The 19,883-nt window shown below is 36.4% G+C and overlaps 1 protein-coding gene across 7 annotated transcripts in view; it reads right to left on the reverse strand.

Moving 5' to 3' along the window:
• Nucleotides 1–13,555: 13,555 nt before the first annotated feature.
• Nucleotides 13,556–19,883, reverse strand: part of LOC113537889 (band 4.1-like protein 1) — a 101,094-nt gene continuing 94,766 nt past the window's right edge. For all 7 annotated transcript variants that reach the window (XM_026932574.3, XM_026932577.3, XM_053226952.1 and 4 more), the window contains one exon: nt 13,556–18,876. In XM_026932574.3, the coding sequence (XP_026788375.3) occupies nt 18,871–18,876 (6 nt within the window). In that variant the 3' untranslated portion in view covers nt 13,556–18,870. The remainder of the gene's footprint in view (nt 18,877–19,883) is intronic.

Below are 19,883 nucleotides of genomic sequence, written 5' to 3' on the forward strand. Positions count from 1 at the left end.
TGTAAGCTACAAACATTAACCATACAAGGACTATTTGGGACCCAACCATCAAAAAAAGCACTCTACAGGGTTCTCTCATTGTCCCGCCACAAGCGAGTATTAAGGTTTATGTTGAGGAAAGCGAGTACCGAGGTTCAGGGCTGGATATATTCAATATTTATTTCTATAAACATTTATTTCTTTCAAGTTCGGCCAAACGACAGGGCCTTTTTGTGTTATTTTCCCGCCATGCTGCGGTGCTTTAGTGTTGAGCTGTAGGCTCTGAGTTTCCTCAAGCCTGTACCCCTAACAGTACCACACAAGCACTACAACACTCACTCCTATTACCCCAGGAGTTAGCTTAGCGGCTTGGTGTACACAACCTACCTGGTTCGTGGCCCAATCAAGGTGCCCGTTTTCACACTGAGCCGTTTGGCGCCCTGCCTATCGCTAAGCACCACACAGTATCTCATAAACACTACGACCCTCATACCTCTCCCCACTTCTGGAGGTAGCTGAGCGGCCAGCGCCACAGATCAGTGCACACAACCTACCTAGTTTGTGTCCCGCTTGTAGTCATTTTGCAATCCGTCTCCACACCATATATTGTCTTCTCGGACAAGCAGGCCCTGCACGATGCTATTAACTATCCAAAGAACCCTTTGGAACTCTGACCATCCTAAACAATTTCAGCAATCATCCAAAGAACCACAGCAACCTATAGGGTTCTTTATTTTATCCCTCCTTAAAAGTTTATCCCAGGGATTCCCTTTTCCAAAAAAATAACCCTAGAAATTGGATTACAGTTGGAGTCATGAGTTCAGATGATTACTAATATTTAAGCATTTAATCTATGCTAATTTATTGCATATCTCATTAGCATTTAAATAAACATCAAATAAAAAATGTCTGTACATGGTCCCAAAGTTTAAAAGCAGCCCCATCAGGAGTAATGTCTAAAAGTTCCCCAGTAAGTTTCAGCTTGTTTATTAATCCCTCCGATCCTAACTACACAAAACACTCGATTTTCCATAATGCTGTACGTTAGCATTGTTCAGGTAGAACTGTTCAGAGCTGTAATTTTTCTACAATCATACCTGAAATAGTGCAAAACCTTTCACTCATTCCTTTAAAGTTCATTCCAGCAGACAGTGAGATATATTACCCATAAAAGATAATAATGAAGTCTTTAACTGCATCAATCAAAGGTCACAAAATGTAAATCGCTAGCCTTTTTCACAATTTAACTAGATGAACTGCCATTCTAGCCTTTCTACAATGTGCAATTGGACAAGTAATATTCCATAATTGATGAGAGGTAATTTTGCAGTGAGTAAATGAACTGTAACTCTAAAAGTGTGGACTGAACTGACCTCTAACTTACTGAGATCTTGGAAAGACGCAGAAGTGAAGTGCAGCAGTTAGGTTTTTAATTGAAAACATGGCCTTTTTCAAAGTAACATTTTACACTAGCTAGCATTATTTTAGTGAACATGAACAAAACAAAACCCTCAGCGTTAATAAAATCTCAGTAATGTTAAAAATGAGCTCTTGTGTTAATTGTGTATTAATGTTTGTTCACATGTTAATGAAATGCACATAAATTAAATTAGCATGTTACTAGATCTTAATAATCAACTGAACTCCAGTCAGGTGTAAATGAATAGGAATGAAGGGCAAGTATTAAATTTGTGGAAGCTAATTTCTAAAGATAAAATAAAAACAATTCATATATAATAATTAGGACACTTCTTCAGTTAATGACTTCATATCAGTGTTTTTACTTTTGCCACATTTTCACACACCTGATGCCATTTAAAAAAAATAAAGAGCCTCTGGAAATGTACGTTTCATTTACATTTACCATGTCATCAGGACCACGCTCATGTCACAACTCTTTTAATCTACATTCATATTGTGTTCTGAACAATTTTTCAACACTTTTAATCAGCATTATACTTAAATACACATATACATGTAGTAAATTTCAGTTTTAATCTTCTACATTGTGCTTTGAGATGTGAACGTGCCACAGCTATTAAGCAACAAACCATAGTTAAATTTAGTTTGTTCCTTCATTTCCTTTGCAAGCAAATATTATTGTCTTGCTAGTAAATATCTATTACGATGTGTACTAATTGCACACATGTAAATTAAAAGTCATGTGGGATCTTACTGTGACTGCTACCTATAAAATAATGCAATTTATCAAATTTACATGACTTAAAACATACTTTTTAATGTTGCCAATTAACCATAATACTGTATAAATATACTGTTCATTTTTAATTACTTGTTTCATTATTTTAAAAAATAAATACATCATAAGGATTACTATAAAATGTTAGTTAATGGTTAGCTAATGGTTAACTAAATAGTTAACTTTTCTATATAAAAAAGTTTAATAATTAACACTTTACGTATGGATAATGTTCACAGGACTTCATGACTTTTTCACTTTTGTATAAGCCTTTTATAACAACTAACATAAATCTGTGTAAAGAATTATACCATTTATCATCTCATATTATTATTATTATTATTATTATTATTATTATTATTTTTCATTTTAATAAGCTGGCATCCCACAACATTAAATGTAATTATAAATGGATCAAACGTATGTCATGATTCTTTAATAAACAAAAATTTGCAATTGTTGAAGTGGTATAAGAGTTTCAGGGGGTGCTGTTATTGGAAAATAATCAACTCTTGTGTAGAAACAGTAACCTCACTTCATCACAGCACTTTGTCATTGATTATTTTCCTATAACAGCCTAATACGGAGTTGTTTATTCTGTACTTAATCACTATTATGATGACAAACCAAACTGAATGATACAGAAACATGATAAATGTGTAAAATTCAGGCTTAATTTATGTCTAAGTAAGGTTATGCAACATTTGATAAAATCATTTACCTTATTTCCTTAGTAACTGTGACTGAACACTAAATAATATTGAGGACTTGCCTATTCAACCCTTATTCTAGTCAAGAATGGTTTAAGCTCTGAAATATTGATTCAGCTACAGTTTAGTCTGCAAATGGTCAATACTCTGTCTAATATCACCACCAGTACATCACTATAAGTAGCCATTCTCTGCTTTTTAAATCCCCTGACGTAGATTAATAGCTATTGCATCAAAAGCAAAAAAATCATTTTCCCATCTGAAAACACTCCTGCAGAGACACAGTGACTTTGTTATCGTCTGTACGGTGTTCGGTGCCTTTGTGTTCAGAATATGAAGCCGTTTGGAGTAACTAAGGCTTTCAGTCCCTCAGACGTCTTTGTTGTCAGGCTGCTATTGAAACGCCTCCATAACAAGAGAGACAGAGTCATCATTAGGCACAATGCGCTGTCACACATAACAAGCGAATAAATAATTGATTTCGAGGGCTTCCAAATAGCATTGCCGCAGCGTATGATAAAGCCAATCAGGCTGAAATTGCCAGTGTTCTTAGAATATTAAAAAAAATAAACAGAAAAGCAGAGATGGGAGGAAACTTTCAATCACATTTTGGATGGGCTTCCTGGCAATCCAAATGTTTAGACAGCATCCTGCCTTCATGACGTGACCTTGTTGATAAGGGGGCGCCTAAATATTAATGGGAAATTAATGTTGATGTGCGGACAAGCTCAAGGAGGACACACTTCTAGATTTTTTCCCTGATTTATAATTGTGATCTACTGAGGCAGGGTTTTATTCAGAAATGCCTGATACTGAGCGGTTTCAGCAACACTTCCGCATTAAATGTTATTTATTTCATTTTTTAATAGAATATCTCAAAGCTTATTATTTACAACATCAGTTCCGGATGAGTAAAAATGTATCTCTAATTCACAGTTTATCTACAAAAAAAGTCTTCATTTAATGGTGTTTTCTGACTGAAAACCTGGCACAACAATTTAAGCATTACAGCAATAGAGTCTAAACCAGCAGGTTTAGTATTTAGTGTTAATTTAGTTGAACTCTAGTTAACTTATGTATGTAACTTGTTCAACACATGTTCACTTTAAGTTGTATTTAAAGCATGAAAACTTCAAACAGGCCCAAACTTTTAAGGCAAATCAGGAAAACAACTCTACTGATGGTTGAGGGAACTGGAGAAAGATATAAAAAGATAGTGTTTAGTGGAAAATAAATTCAAAAAAACAAAAAGGCACAACTGAGAAGAAACACCAATGAAATAACTCACTAAATAAAGAAATAAATAAATCTAATAAATAAAGGTCAAATAAATAACAGTAGGGACAGAAAGAGGAAAATGACTTAAATATGTAAATATACAGCACTGTGCAAAAGTCATAGCACCCTAATTTTTTGGTACAAACTTTGTTATAAATTTTTATTTTATGACTTCTACATTATCAAGTCAGTACAAAAACATGTAAGATTTTCAAACATTAGTTTTCCTGCACCAAATTAAATGTTACAGAAAAATGTTTGTATGGCAGTAAAGAAAGCAGCAGATTATGTAAGAGACACTTTTCAGACAAAAAACGTACACAGCCTGCTGGGTTTTCCTGCAAAAGTAAGAAGCGAGTCAACAGTCAAAGTTTCCAGAAGAACTGTGGCTGCTTCTGCAAGATGCTCAGTAACACTTACAGCTCATTTCCTTATAAAACTGCACACACTGTACCTGAGACTATTAATATTTTTTCTTTTAAAGCAAAGAGTCATCACACCAAATATTTATTTATTACTGTGTACTGCTCTTTATAGTATTTTTTAAATGTAGAAACATTTAATTTCATTATTTTTGAAGACATCTTTGCTCTACAGCATTTCTTTGCATGTGCCTAAGACTTTTGCACAGTACGTACATATAATAAAAAAGATTATATATAATATTATATAAAAATAAAATAAAAGTACAGTACAGTAGTTTCAGTATTAATATGCTAAGATGTTATCATTTTTGTTACTATGACGTCTGTAAAAACAAAACTCACATTAGGCTTTAGCATTTCTGCATTTGTTAGGGTGCATCAATTTTTGCACTCAGCTCTACATATTCCAGACCCTCCTTTTTTTTCTATTTATTTATTTATTTTTTAATCTGATTAAGCAAAATTACAATACCAAAAGGCAAAAACATAATTTCGGCTGCTTTGTAACCCCCGTGATAGGAATAAATGCTGTTTCTGTAGGCCTGAATTACAGCACTGGACAGATTATGAACTCGGCTGATTATATCATAATAACGCCCAAGTGGGAAACTGCAGGTACGTGGAAAAGTACTAGATATTAGGTTTTACTGTGAGAAATTTAGCTTTCTGGTGGCAGCACAAAATTCCTCTAGAGGCAAAGGGAAATGTTTACAGTGTAGAGAAAATGAGGTTAGTCTGTGAATTTGAAGCGATCTGAAAGGGGAACAGAAGTCAAGCCTTCGATCCGGCTTCATTGAGATGAAGTTATTTCAAGACTAGCACAAACCACTAGGAGTTCTACTGTTGGAGGAAAATAATATATTTACGAGTCAAACCTCAAGAGCATGTTAGGTCTAAGGGCAAGACACTACATGCAGAAATGATGATTTTGTTCATGTCAGTCATTTTTGGATAAATTTCATCTATAAAGTCCAAACTGTTGTAATAAAAATGTCCAGTCTCAGTAGTCATATGTTTATTTCACGGCTGTGATCAGAAACTTAGCAACTTTGAATAAGGCTTAAGCTCCGGCCACTTCCCAATCACATCATACAGTATATAAAAAGCTTCTTTCCTGATTTATATTTCAATTTACCTGTCATTACCTGTCATATACACATCAGTTTCTTTTAGAATATTCTTCTAAAGTTAGTGAGGTCAGGCGCTGATGTTGGTGAGGAGGTCTGGGGTTCAGTCGGTGTTCCAGTTCATCCCAAAGGTGTTCAGTGGGGTTGAGGTCAGGGCTCTGTGCAGGACACTCGAGTTCTTCCACTCCAACCTTCACACACCATGTCTTCATGGAGCTCGCTTTGTGCACAGGGGCATTGTCATACTGGAACAGGTTTGGCCTTCTTAGTTCCAGTGAAGGGAAATTGCAATGCTACAGCATACAAAGACATTCTGTACAATTGTGTGCTTCCAACTTTGTGCTAACAGTTTGGAGAAGAACCACATATGGGTGTGATGGTCAGGCGTCCACATACTTTTGGCCATATAGTGTATTTCTTTCAGGAATGCATTTCATCAACCATACAATTACTTATCAACTTGAGACAGTGCAGTCATGGTGGTTGATGACTCACTCACACACTTTCAGTAAGCGCTTTATCCTGATGAGGGTGCCGGTGGATCCTGAGCCTATCTCCAGAACACTGGATGTGAGGTGGGGATACACCCTGGAAGAGACCCCAGTCCATTGCTGGTGCAGGGTTGATTACTCCTTCCAGCATTACAGCATTATAGATTCATCTCTAGGACGATTGGGTGCTTTTGTATCCTTTGTAACTCATAAAAAAGTTGATTTTGTTTTATTATTTCTCAACATTGAGTCTAAAAAAATGTGTTTAACCATCTCATTTTTTTTTTTAACAAGGTTTCCTTAGTGACAGGCTGCAAAGGGTTAAAACTAACAGAGTTGAGTTTTATAGCACAGAACTAGCAAATACACAAAATGTGGTTCATTAGCATCCAGGCTACTGGCATGAGTACATTAAGGACATTCTAATTATTTACTTTCAGTATATAATTTGGGCAACAGTGTTGTACTTTGAAAGTGATTTCATCAGTCAATATCACAATATCATTGAAAATAAAGGGGAAAAAACAGAACTTTTCTTCTTCCCATGATCTTCAAGAAATTCAGATGATGTAATGTCCTGTTGAACATGTGACTTGTGAAATATTCCAAATATTTCATGAGGTGAAAGTGTTCAGTTCACATGGTTGAGTGAGTGTTGTGGGACTAAAACTTGATGGACAAGACACGGAAAATTAGCTTTCAAGCATTAGATTCACAAATTCATGTAAAACTAATACTTTTGAAGTATTTGAAATACTGTCATTGCTTTTTTATGATTGTGTTTCAAGGTAACGTGGAGTTATAGTGGGATGAGGCAGGCTGATTTTTGTAGGTTTTTATTAATGTTTTAAGTTATTTGTCTGGAATATGCGCACAGGTTGTTGTGAAGGGCATTTTACCTTCACAGGTAAAAGAACTGAATAAGCTAGAACTGCAAAAAGAGAGAAAGAAATACAGCTGAGACATGATGCAACTGCACAATAGAAGCTCCTTGTGTTTTTAGTGTAAGCTTTTCAACAGTTAGCTAACACAATCCAGAGCATTTTGTGTGTTTGTGTGTGTGCATGTGTGTGTGTGAGACCCCGCTGGGCCAGCATTAACATAGAGCAGTGCTCAGTCTGAATAAAAGAAAACAAAAAATGTCCTTCGACTTGTCCATCAAAGCAGGAAGGCCATTATTTATTGACCATTTTAACGAAATATTTCAGCGGCTGAATTGTAGCCACCTGACATTAGCCACCTGACATTTCGCAGTATTGATTAGCCTTCGGGTTCAGGTCAATAATCAATCACTGCAGCAGCAGCAGCTCAAACAGAGCGATATCTGAAAACGTAAAATGAAAAGGTGGCAATGTTTTGTTTTGTTTTTTTGACAGGAGTTACTGAATACTGACTGAAAGAGCTACATGGTCCAATCTTGCCTGAGGTTTGCCAGAAATGCAACGTGACTCCGGGTTCAAAATCCACACGATCAGAGCAAAATCGATTGTAAGAGCAATAGACGGGGCTCAAAGCAAGGAAATCTTTACCATCCTCCATTTTAATACCTTTTTATTTGATATTACTTATGTCTATGCTAAACTATGTTTAAAAAAATGACACTATGACAAAATCTACAGAGGTAAAAGATTTAATAAATGTAGGTAAATGTAGGTAAAAGATTTAATAAAAATGGAGGTTTTACAACATTTTTTTAGAAAAAGACTTACAAATGTCTTACAAAAGTCACATCTAAAAACTTTCACCTGGCTAGCTATCTACCTGCGTCATTTTTTTTTTTTTTCATAGTGATTTTTTTTTTTTTTTTTTTTTTAATCAAGCTTTTCCCGAGGATTTTTACATTTGAGAGGAAATCTTGCTAAGAGACTCTGGTGTTCTGAAAACCTAACATGCTAACTTAAAATGACTATCTGCACTCCATTACAGAACCAGAAGCATCTTGAAACGGGTTTAAAGAGTATCACACGAGCACAAATGTGGTTATACTGAATATCGGCATGGCTGTGATTCGTCGTAGGCACGAGCTCGCAGGGCGAGTGCTGTAGCTAATCACAGCCGTTCTGATATTCAATATAACCACACAATTGCGATTGCGATATTGCTTTTACACAACAGCTCTATAAACAAGATGGAGTTAGTTACTCCATTAGTATGGAGTAAGTGACATTTCAGACACAATATGGCCAGACTCTTGGAGCCAATTAAATTAGTGGACCAGAACTAGCTGCTGTATAATGATCTTAAGCTAATAAGGCACTCTTAACAGTAAAGGTTCTTTAGAGCAATGCCATAGAGTAACTTTTTTTTAACCTTTTGATGGATGTTTAACCATTTTTACTGATTCCACAGAGCACTACAAAAATCCCACAGTAAATGTTACTATTATGTGGAAACATCTTTGTGGTGGAAAACAAATATTCCATTTAATGTGTCAAAATTATGGACTGAAATGTTTTATAAAGATTTTTTTTATGTGTATGTGCTGCTGTTATTTAATAAATGTGCCTTATTCACGTCTGCTCACCGGAAACTTCATCCTTATATCAAATATTATAGGTTTTTTTAATGTGGCGTGTCCACCTTACGAGTCCCTGTGTACGTTGTTACTATAGAAATGATAACGTATAAGAACACGCACATCATATAAATCAACACTTTTTGACCAATCAGATTTAAGAATTCAAAATAACAAGTATCTACGGTGTGGCTAGCGCGATCATTTTTTAAACTTGTTTATATTAAGCTTTCTTTATTATCCACCCATATATATCTTTTTAATGCCATTATATTGCAATTACCCAGGAAACAGTGAGCCACATTACAACCCACTACAAGTCTATAGTGACTTTCTCCATGCTGCAATAGCTGACACTCCAGCCTTATTATCATTGATTTCTAAAGCACGGCACTATTTATCAACCTCCAAGGTCAATGCCGTCCTTGTTGTCCAGCATCCATTGTCTTTCTGTCCTACTGGAACTGCAAACTCACAGTTAATGAAGGATATTTTATGATATTCCAGGCTACATCCATTGCACATTAATTTTACATGCTCTGAAAAGTGTGTGTGAGTCAAAATATAGCTATAACATGAACTCGAAAAAAATATATACGTCTCTGTAGAGTCATTTCTGCCTGTATATGAAAGAAATGGAAGCAGAGAAAGATGAGAAACTCAGAAACGACGTGGCCCGAGGTTGATTACAGATAATTAAATCTTCGTTTCTTTTGCCTTCGTGGCCCCTACACTGCTATTACTCACGAGCAGCATCATAAAACTGATAGAGAAGATTTATTTGTATAAGGCATTGGCCAGAATTATGTGCCTGCTCAAATGTGGCCCATGGTTGCTGTAAAAAAATGGCACCCTAGAAGCTCTATTCATCATGCTCATAATTTCTACACAGCTCCTATGGTGAGTTTTCTCTCTGACGATAGAGCACTTAAGGCAAAGCCCGACAGGTAGAAACAACATGTTAATTTTTCAGATTTTTGGCTAAACTGCGTCTGCATAACAAGTCTCTTAAACTGTAGCAATAAAAAAATATCAAAGCTCAACAGAAATGGGTTAAATGTACTGTATTTGTACATCACATTATCTCAAACTTAATGAAGGCTAGAAGCTCCGCCCACTTTACAGTCACGTCATGTCATATATTACTGAAAAGTTTGTTTCAGATTTTTGTCAACTTATGTGTCATTTTCATATACATATCAATTTCATTTGAAACCAATAAGCCACAATAACTACAGAGAAGACAAACACATACTTTCCTAAAACTTAAAAAAATTTCCTAAAAAAAAATGCTAATTAGAAGGATGTTACAGATGAATGGATAATTGTTGGATAAGGGTTAGATTTTATTATTTTAAAACACAAAGTTTTTAGATGGCTACTCAAAAAACTGCAAGTCATGAATTTTGACTTCACATGTTAAACGAACTGGATTGTCCAGGTGTACAAAAATAATTTAAAAAGGATAAAACATTACACCTGAATTAAAAATAAATTCTTCCAGTGTCTTTATAAACAAAAAGTTAACATTCAGGTCTAAAATATTTAATGTTAATTTGAATTAAATATAGCAATATTCTTGATCAAATTTAGGTAGTTTGTGACTGTTGCAGGATACGACTGATTTCAGAGATAAAAGATATACTTTCAAGAAAAAAAAAGAAAAAAAAAACTTTTTTTAAAGCTAAGGCATTCATTGTAACTTTAAATTGATGCTACGTGCAAACTATGCATGAAAGGGTTAATGAATTTTTTTGGAGTCCAACAGCTAGCGGCCATTTCGGTGGTCTTTATCTTTTCCTTTCTTGGATAGATCTCTGTGAAATCCCTCTTGACAAACACTTTACCCAGACTGCTATGAAAAATTCCAATCAGGGAGAAGTCGTCTCTTCCCTAGAGGTCGAGTGCCATGGCAATTTTCCCAGATCCATGACAGCTATGTGAAACTAATCAATTGCATACACACCGAGTCAGAGCTACTGCCTTGAGTTCTTCTGGAGTTCATGCGCGAGGGGTAAACGTCCACGTCGCTGCCCCTGCATGCTTCACCCACTTTCCTCAGGGAAACAGGAGCTGGAGTGACGGATAGAGAGTGCTAATGAATAGCGCATAAACCCCTACAGAACACGGGTGCCAGGCAACAGATGTGGTCAACGGCCACAGATTACACTGCTGATTGGCATCGATTTGTACCAAGGCGATGCCGCTTCTATTTTTATCCTGAGCCAACCCCTAACCTCCCGTTCTCCTTCATATCTGATTGGCCACACACACATCACAGGGGTTTCTCCTTCCTTCCATGCTCGGAGATCCATATCTGAAACAGAAATGAAATAGTTACTGAGCTGTAGGTGCAGGATCTGACGAAGTAGGACAAGGTGAACCTAAGAATGTCTTTGAAAGCAGGAGAAAAAAAAAAAGTGTACAGAGAGAGAACGCACTCAGATTGACCTTTATTCTTCTTCCTATTATTATTATTATGAGAAAGGGGCTAGCTGTTGATCAGGCAGCTTGCACAGGGCTAATGGAGGACATCTTCAGAACGTTCAGGAAGGTACTTAGTTAATGAAAGTTGTAAAAAAGGTGACGTTTATGTTAGAAAAGTAACATTCAGGAAATGTTCTGGAAAGGAGATGCTTTTACAATGTTGTTAGAACGTTGTTCATACACTACTGCTGATTAGACGAGAAGATGCTCTCAAAAGTATTTTTGATAGAATATCAAAAACAAGTGTCTTGTTTGTCTGATTAGGTAGCAATTCACAGGGATTTTATGGTGGATGTGCCACAATAATCTAAAGCTAAATGAATTTTATAAAAAAAACATGACATTTTCTGCGAGGAACCTTTTATTTAACATTTATGGAAGGAGTCTCCAGTTTCAGTCAGTCAGTTTTCCTCTACAGGAAAGTCTTCAGGACATTCCGACATTTCTGGTTTCTCAGTAACATGACAGCTGTTTTTTTTTTTTCTTAATAAATTCAAGAAAAAGGCTTGTGAGGAAATAACTTTTTGTAGCTGCTATAACAGAAGTGATCACAGGAACTTGTTTCAGAACAAAACCATAAGCGGATTAAAAAAAATTAGACGTGTCGCTCATACAGTAATTGGCAGATCTAATGATTGGCAGATCGCTGTGGTATCAGAGGAAGAAAACTTTTCAAAATATGCTGTTCGTGTCATGCCACTTCACAACACTGTCATTAATTATTTTCATACAACTGCAGAGCCCCTGAAGTCATTACTTGTGATTGACATACATGCAACAGAGAAACATATTTCCGTTCTGGAATATACTGTATTGTAGTAGAAAATGTCAAAATTTCACAACAGGAAGGATTTTCCCAGGCTGTCACCTTACAAGTAGGGGCCTTGAACTTTATTTTGCTCAGGGCCTCGGGAAACTAAGCACTGACACAATATGTAGCCTTGTTTCCAAGACTTAATTGAAGTGCCCAAAATAGAGATTCTCAATTAACGCTGAATAGATTCTGATCTGCAGCAATCTGTTAGGTTCGGGCTTGGCTCATGTGCGTCCCTCAGGCTAAAGAGGACAGAATGATGAACCGGCAATCTGCAGTGACTCTGAATCTCTGAACTGAAATTTTCTGGTAGCATGTTTAGATCGAGAGAGTGGTGCCAGCAGACCCTGGAATGATTTTGCAGGCCAAGGTTTGTTCAGGAAGCTTAGTGCTGCCATCTAGTGGTGAGAGAATGATTCCTCCGAATCATGGCATGCCAAGGGTGGGGTTTTTTGGACACAGATTAAGAACTGGTCTAAATTAAAAAGGGATTTGCAATCTGTGTGTGTCCATGTCTGTCCAAAACCTGACCCTGGGTGCCTTTGAGGTTACATACTGAGCAGCAGCTGCTCAGGATCATAGATTTTGGTGGGGCAGGACATTAATAACAATGTAGCCTCAAACAAAATGAAGTCGAGAGGCTATCACACTTGACTTATTCTATAGGCTAATACCTAACCCTGTAATAGGCAACATACAGTCATCCAGAATACCTAGCAGCTGATACTGACTGGTTTTAGACATACTTTTGTTCAAACTGTGTTCTGTACAGCAGCGTTTGCCAGGTTTCAGCTAAATTTCCAGTTACATCTTAAAAAACACACAAAAGACCTGACACTAGCCAAAAAATTCAGGCAAAACAGAGACACATTTTTCTTTTTTCTCAGCCTTTGCAGGGGGGGATAAGATCACTGTACTATGCACACACTTCTGATGTACGCACATTATCCATTTCATAATCCCCTTTTCCCACTCCCAGTATTTGCTATATATCTTTTAGAATTAGAATTGATTCTGTACATCATAGACACACTATTGGATGTATTGGATTGTATTCCAATTATTTGATAGAAAATAAGATCTTGGCGACCACAGAGAAGTTTTAAACTAGCCCAATTTGGTGTTAAAAACCTCAACACTGGCAACCCTGTCATTACCCGTCCTGTCATGCCCGCTGTTCCTCCCTCGAGCATGGGGCAGCATGTTTCCTGCCCCAATGGGTTAGTGCTTAGTTCTCATATTTGGTGAAATAATAATGCCATGGAAGCTTTGTGGAAGCTTTGCGCAACATCTAGAAAGGAGAGAAAATCAGTGGAACTTCAATCAACTTATCTGTCAAATAGCAACATGATTTTTTTAAAAATCAATGTTCACTCAAAAAGGTATGAAGTTGTGAATGAAGACTTCATGAAGATGCCCTGCCACTCATACTCATACTGAGTCATTTAGACCATATAAAATCTGTCCAACAATTTAAATGACTGGTCAGAAAGTGAATTTAGTAGAATTGAAGGGAAATAAATATCAAATTGGATTTAGAAATTTATTGACTGAATGCACATACAGCAGAAACACACCATCAAGCACGGGGTGGCCATGAAGAACCGGAGAACGCGAAGGAGAAGGATGGGAGTCTCAGGAAGGCCGAGGCTTCATGCCATGCACAGATCATTAGGTACTGAAGTGGAAAATGATTCCTTTGGAGCGTAGGTTTCATTCTTATTGTTGTTTATATGCTGTATATTCACACAGGCCCACTCGGCTAAATGCTAGATACGATATCATCACTAACGCTTTATTTGAAGGGTACATGAGGCTTCGTAACACATTTATAAGCATTGTATGACTCATTTAGAAGGCAATGCTGATGGATTTTTGAGGTAATATAAAAGATTATATGTGGTCTTTATGTGGTATATTTTTATTTATTTGTTCTAAATTTAATGTCAGAAAGTAAGATTACAGGTCACAGACTTGTGACTTCTCAAAGCTTCATGAACATACTAAATGGTTCCTCAAGGGTTCTTTGTATAGTTTAAGGCCCTAAGGGGATGCTGTCAGAAAGGGAACCGTGTCTGATAGGAAACTGTCTGTTTTAAGGTTCTACATAAAGGCTTTCCCCAGAGTGACAAACCAAATAGCAGCATGGGATTCTAGATTAAACTTAGATTAAAGTGGTCTACAGTAGTAAACACAAACTAATAACTTATAAAAGGTAACATGACTGAGGGAAACTCCACAGAGGAGGTCTCAACACTTCATAAACGTGCTACACTCTTAAACAAAGAGGTTCTTCAAGGGTGCTTTGGAGATTTTATGGTTCAGGTCATCCTAAAGGGACTTGGAACCCTTTCTGATTGGGCAAGCCACTTTCTACATGAAACCTTTAAGGCTTTTACAAGACGGACAAACCAAAGAACATTTTACTGTTCTAGATTAAACTTTTTCTAAGTGTGCTAGCAAAGACAAACTAATATCTTATATTATACATTAAATATTTACAGTTTAATCATCTCAAGCTTCATTTAATAAAATGCATCCTTAAGGTTTTATGGTTTATGCCTCACATGGAACCTCGGAAGGTTCTCTGTAGAATCCTATGACAGTTTCTCTTTTAAAAAGGATTTAAATTAAATTAAAGCCCATTTGGAAAATCAAGAATTCTTAACTATCAAAAGAACCCTTGGAGAACCCCTTTTTATAAAGCTGTACTGGAATGCTTTATAATATATTTAAATCAAACTGACCAGATTGTATGTGAAGTCAGTACAGTCACAGTAGAGGGTTCTTTTGGACAGTTAAAGGTTCTTCACTTCTTAAAGGACGAGTTCTAGACAGAGCTCTATATTTAATCCCAAAAGGTAATATGATGAACTTCACAGAAGCTTCATGAATGTGTTCTTCAAAGAAAAGAGGTTCTTCAAAGGTTCTTTGGACAGTTTATGGCTCAGAGCATCCTAAAGGGACTCGGAACCCTTTCTGATAGGGAAACCGGCTGTTCTAAGGTTCTACATAAAGCCTTTATTGCTTTCCCCAGACAGACAAACCAAAGAACACCTTTGAGTTCTAGAGTAAACTTACATATAAGATAGGAATGAATCATTTACTGTTATAATCCTCTCAAACAGTGTGTTTTTTTTTTTTTTTTTAAGTAGCGTCCTTAAGGTTCTGTGGTACTGTATGTACCTCAGGAAGAATCCCTGAAGGTTCTATGTAGAACCAACAGAGGGTTTCTGTTTTAGAGAGGATTTTAATTTTAACTTAACTATCTATCTAACTTTTGAAGAAGCCTCTTTTTTTGTGAGATTTTTGAAAATTAAGGTTTTTCTCTGCTCTTGCTTTTATGCAAAAACAGTCAAGCACTTTTTATAAACTTAAATGTTACCTCATGAGATTTAACTTAAAACTTTCATCAAAAAAAAAAAAAAATCCACCAGCATTGCTTTACAACAATTATGCAGTGTTACAAATGCCAAAGATATAACTGCATTGCACTTCCCACATTATGGCCTGTGACAAAAATAAAACAGAGAATCTCTCTGTGCAAGTATATACAAGGCACTTTGCCTTACTCCAGTGCATCTATATTCCATTCTATATCTATATAGCCGTTATTGCCGCTGATGGAAAACTGAAAAAACCTTTTTCTTTTGCCTCAAGTGGCAGTGACTCTGACAGTAAGGCACCCAATATTAATGACACTCCACAGACTCGACGTACATTAAATTACACCTCAATTGCATTTATATATCAGAACCAGATTGCAGGTTTGAATTTTACTTTTAAGTAAACTGGCAGAAATCATACATTTGCATGTTTTTTTGTATTTTTTTTTTTTAAATGCAACCAGATCATCACTCCCTTCAACACAAACACACACATGTGAATAGCTAACATAATAAAAACCAAACATAATTTTAAAAAAAGTGTATTAAACACAACTCTGTGGAAGCCGGGGAACATTTCATATAGTCTTTAAACATTATTCAGGAACTCCAGTGATGACAGACTTTTGAAAAAATAAACTACAAGATAAAAAAAACAAGTCAAACAGCAGATCTGACACACTTCCCATCCCCCAGAAGACTGTGGGAGAAACAGACAAAGCCATGGTAAAGACGGAGGCGAACGCATGAAGCTTTCGAATGCAAGATTGTGTAGTTGCAGAGTGTTGCAGTTTTTACGTGAATGACTTTGGGCGATTTTTCTAGTCTGTAGTTATAAGCGATGCATAGAGACAGGATAATTTTGGAGGCGATTGTACTCTGTCCATCAAAAGTTTGGGGAGACCAAGTATGTCAAAATAACATTGCTTATAATAAAAGAGGAAAATGAAATACATTTTGGGACATCTGTTTCATCTTTGGAATATACAGTGTAAAAATTGACCTAAAATACATTTAGTAATTAAAAAAAAAACTTTGTATGCATCTTTATTTTAATTTAAGTATGTACAAATAGGTGACAAATTAAAGGGGAAAAAAGGTGGCTCTCATAAGCATGTTGTTGGGAGGGGGAGAGGGGGCATTTATTTATTCACGGGCATGGTTTGGGTCCACTCGTGCCCTAAAAGCAAAGCATCACTTCTACATCCTTTAGACTGAACACTTTTATCCTCAATATTTCCATCCTGATGGTGGGGGCGTGGTCTCTTCCAGGATGACTCCGCCCCCATCCACAGGGCACGAGGTCTCACTGAATAGTTTGATGAGGATAAAAATGAAGGAAACTGTATGCTATGGCCTTCACACTGACCAGATCCCACCCCAGATGAACACCTATGGAAGATTTCAGGGTGACGTCCATCGTGGTGGAGAGACCACCATCATCAGAACACCAAGTTTTAGAAGAACAGTTCTCCATCCGAATTCTCACACGATGATGGGTTTTCCTTTAATTTGTCACTTGTCTGTATTTAATTGTTTGTCTTAATAAGGCAAAACTTCAACCATTCAACTGGAAAATGGTGAGTGAGAAAAGAATCTCTTGCTCTTTTGTGTTTTTTACGAGACAGTATGTCTATTTCCTATTACTAGAAACCAAATATAAGATTATTAAACCTATTTCTAGATATTTGTTACTCATTTCAGGCTTTAAATTTTCTTAATCTATTGGCAGATCATTTTTTTTCTTTCTAAATATAAATGCTTAAAATTTGAAAAAATGATCTCTATTCTTATTTTTGGTTTATTATAATCTTATAGCAGGAAACACTGGATAAATTTCACTATATTCAAGATATTTCAACTTGCTAATGTCATATTTTGTAGTGTAGCTGTAAGCTCAAGCTGCTGTAAGAGCAAAACTAAGTAATGGCTGAATCTTTGTAGATTCAGATGAGTTTGTGAGGAAGTGGTAAGAGTGAGCCAGCTTTGCGTAACCTCCTTTATCCCGAAATATCTCTTCTTCAGCTTTGAGACCCATCTGGAGTCAGTGATCAAACATTACATAATAAACTCAGAACAAAAAAGCAAGATGTCACCAAACTTTTGATGGCTTATGCACATGAGACCATCTTTATATGACGTGTCTAATAATTATTCCAATTCACTGTATAATAAAGTACATTTTAAGTTTAAGTATTAGAGCATCTAATTCTCCATTATGAAACCAGGCTTTGTCTGTATGTGACATTATGAAGGAAGTCCGTGATACAGTGAGAAAACCCAAAAGCTCACATTCACAATTCATATAAATACATTTTTATCGCACTCATACATTTTCTCAAATAAAAATAAAACATCACATGAACATTTTTTAGATACAACATTTATATTAAAATCTTTTTTCCTAAATTCTGTTGTAACCCATATATATGGTTTATATAGCTCTTATTATAATAATAATTATAATTATTATTATTATTATTATTATTATTATTATTCAGAAAGGAGTTGTAAGGATACAGTAGGACATGTTGGAAATAACGCAGGGCCAAAGTACTCCAGAAGCAATTGCAATGAAAACAAAACAAAAAACACCTTTTTTCCAATGCATGATGCATATATATAATTAATCGATATGGAATCTGAGTGGACGTTACGAACGTTATGTCCATGATTAATATTATTATCAGACATCTCTGAAAATACTGCTAGTTGGACATCAAAGATCGGACTCTTTATCCATCCACACCAGCTAATCATGCATACGTATGTTTATAATCGATAAATACGCTCAGTTGTAATTAACAAGCAAACACTTTTTGATCATCTATTATATAAAAAAAATGCTAAAAAGACAGCAGATGAGCATCGTATAAGTGACAGCAAGCGGAAAGAGCAGAACCGCGACTCCAGGTGATGTCCGACCTCGAATCTCCTCTAAAGTCATGCGTGAAGGAGAAACTGAAAGTATCTTCACGAAAAATATGTATTCCACAGTAAACATGAAGGATTATGGGTAGTTTAGTGTGAGGATCTGGATGTAAACTCATGAAACGGACGACGCCGACGCCACACACGAAAAAGATGCTGGGTTACTTTCCGATTAATTTTTTTTCCCAGAGTTTTCGGAGTTGCTGCTATTCACAGTTTAAGAGGCTAAACTGGAGAATGCTATCAACATTTATACAGTTCAGGGGTAAAATAGCGAACAGAGTAATGACAGAGAAGCACTGTGTGCAGTGGTCGAAACGGTTGACATGGAGGAAGTGCACTGCATTGATGGGGTTATGACATCAGAGTCTGAGGGAGGAGGAGCCACAGACCGTGCGTGTTCAGGAAGCAGGGATCGTCGGTGTTATCGCTAAGTAGCAACGGTTAGCTTCTCATAGCTGGCTCTAGAAGGTGGGGTTGAAGATGATGCTCCTCTATTCACTCTGATCTCACAAGTCTGTCTGTGATCAGGACTACACACACACACACACACACACAGAGGCATATAATAAGTAAAAAAAATGCAACAAAGTCTGAAATGTACTCTCATAGCATTAAAACTTGAACTGAGTGCAATCTTTAATTATTGCTGTCACATGTGCAGAGTTTAGACTGTTTGAATAGAACCCTGGTGTGCTCTCCCCCTCAGCACCCAGCAATCACACTCGAGTACGGACCAAAACAAGGTCCGAGAGCGCATGAGCCACATGGTTTCAGTCCACTTTCAAGGTTTTTTCTTCTAACTGTAGTGCAGAGAGAAGGTGATTCGACTCTGAATCGACTCACCTTCCTGATGTCAATCAGACATGCATGCTTTTTAGGCTGAAGTGTATTTTTGTAGATACGAGCTTAAAAAAGGGCCATAAGACGCAAAGTGAGCCAAAGCACTGAGCTGAGGCGCTGCAGAAATGTGATGTGTTCTGGAGATTTAAACAGACGAACAAAAAGAAAAACCTAACATTGAATTCGCTACACTAAATGTTTTAACTAGTTATTTACGTAATTACCAAATCATCTACTGAGCGCCAGCGACGTGTTCTGGTGATTTTTGTGATTTCTAAGCACACTTAGGAAAGGTCCGTTTACCTTTTCCCATCACAATAAATGAAAGTTTTGAATACGTTTATAGCTCTTGGGTCTGCTCAATATTTCAGGGTCTAGCTCTACTGTAGCTTGAGAGAGCTGTTTTCCTGATTCTCGTCAAGTTTTTATTACTAACCATATTGAGGCATAATGAAATAAATTAATCTGAGTTTGCTATTCCAGATAACTGCTGACTTGGGAACTTCTTATAACAGGGTTTGAACTGAAAAACTGCAATAAATTAAATACATTTGGTAGAAGTGGAAAAAAGAGGCATTTTTCCCCCAAAAAAAGCATAGGGGGTACAAACTTTTGCATTGACATGTCTATAAAAACAGTTGCAGATTTATAACACACTAATAAAGAATTTTTGGTGCTGCAACAAGCTACAATTTGA

Source organism: Pangasianodon hypophthalmus, chromosome 20 (genome assembly GCF_027358585.1).
Source record: "Pangasianodon hypophthalmus isolate fPanHyp1 chromosome 20, fPanHyp1.pri, whole genome shotgun sequence".
Taxonomy (NCBI): Eukaryota; Metazoa; Chordata; class Actinopteri; order Siluriformes; family Pangasiidae; genus Pangasianodon; species Pangasianodon hypophthalmus.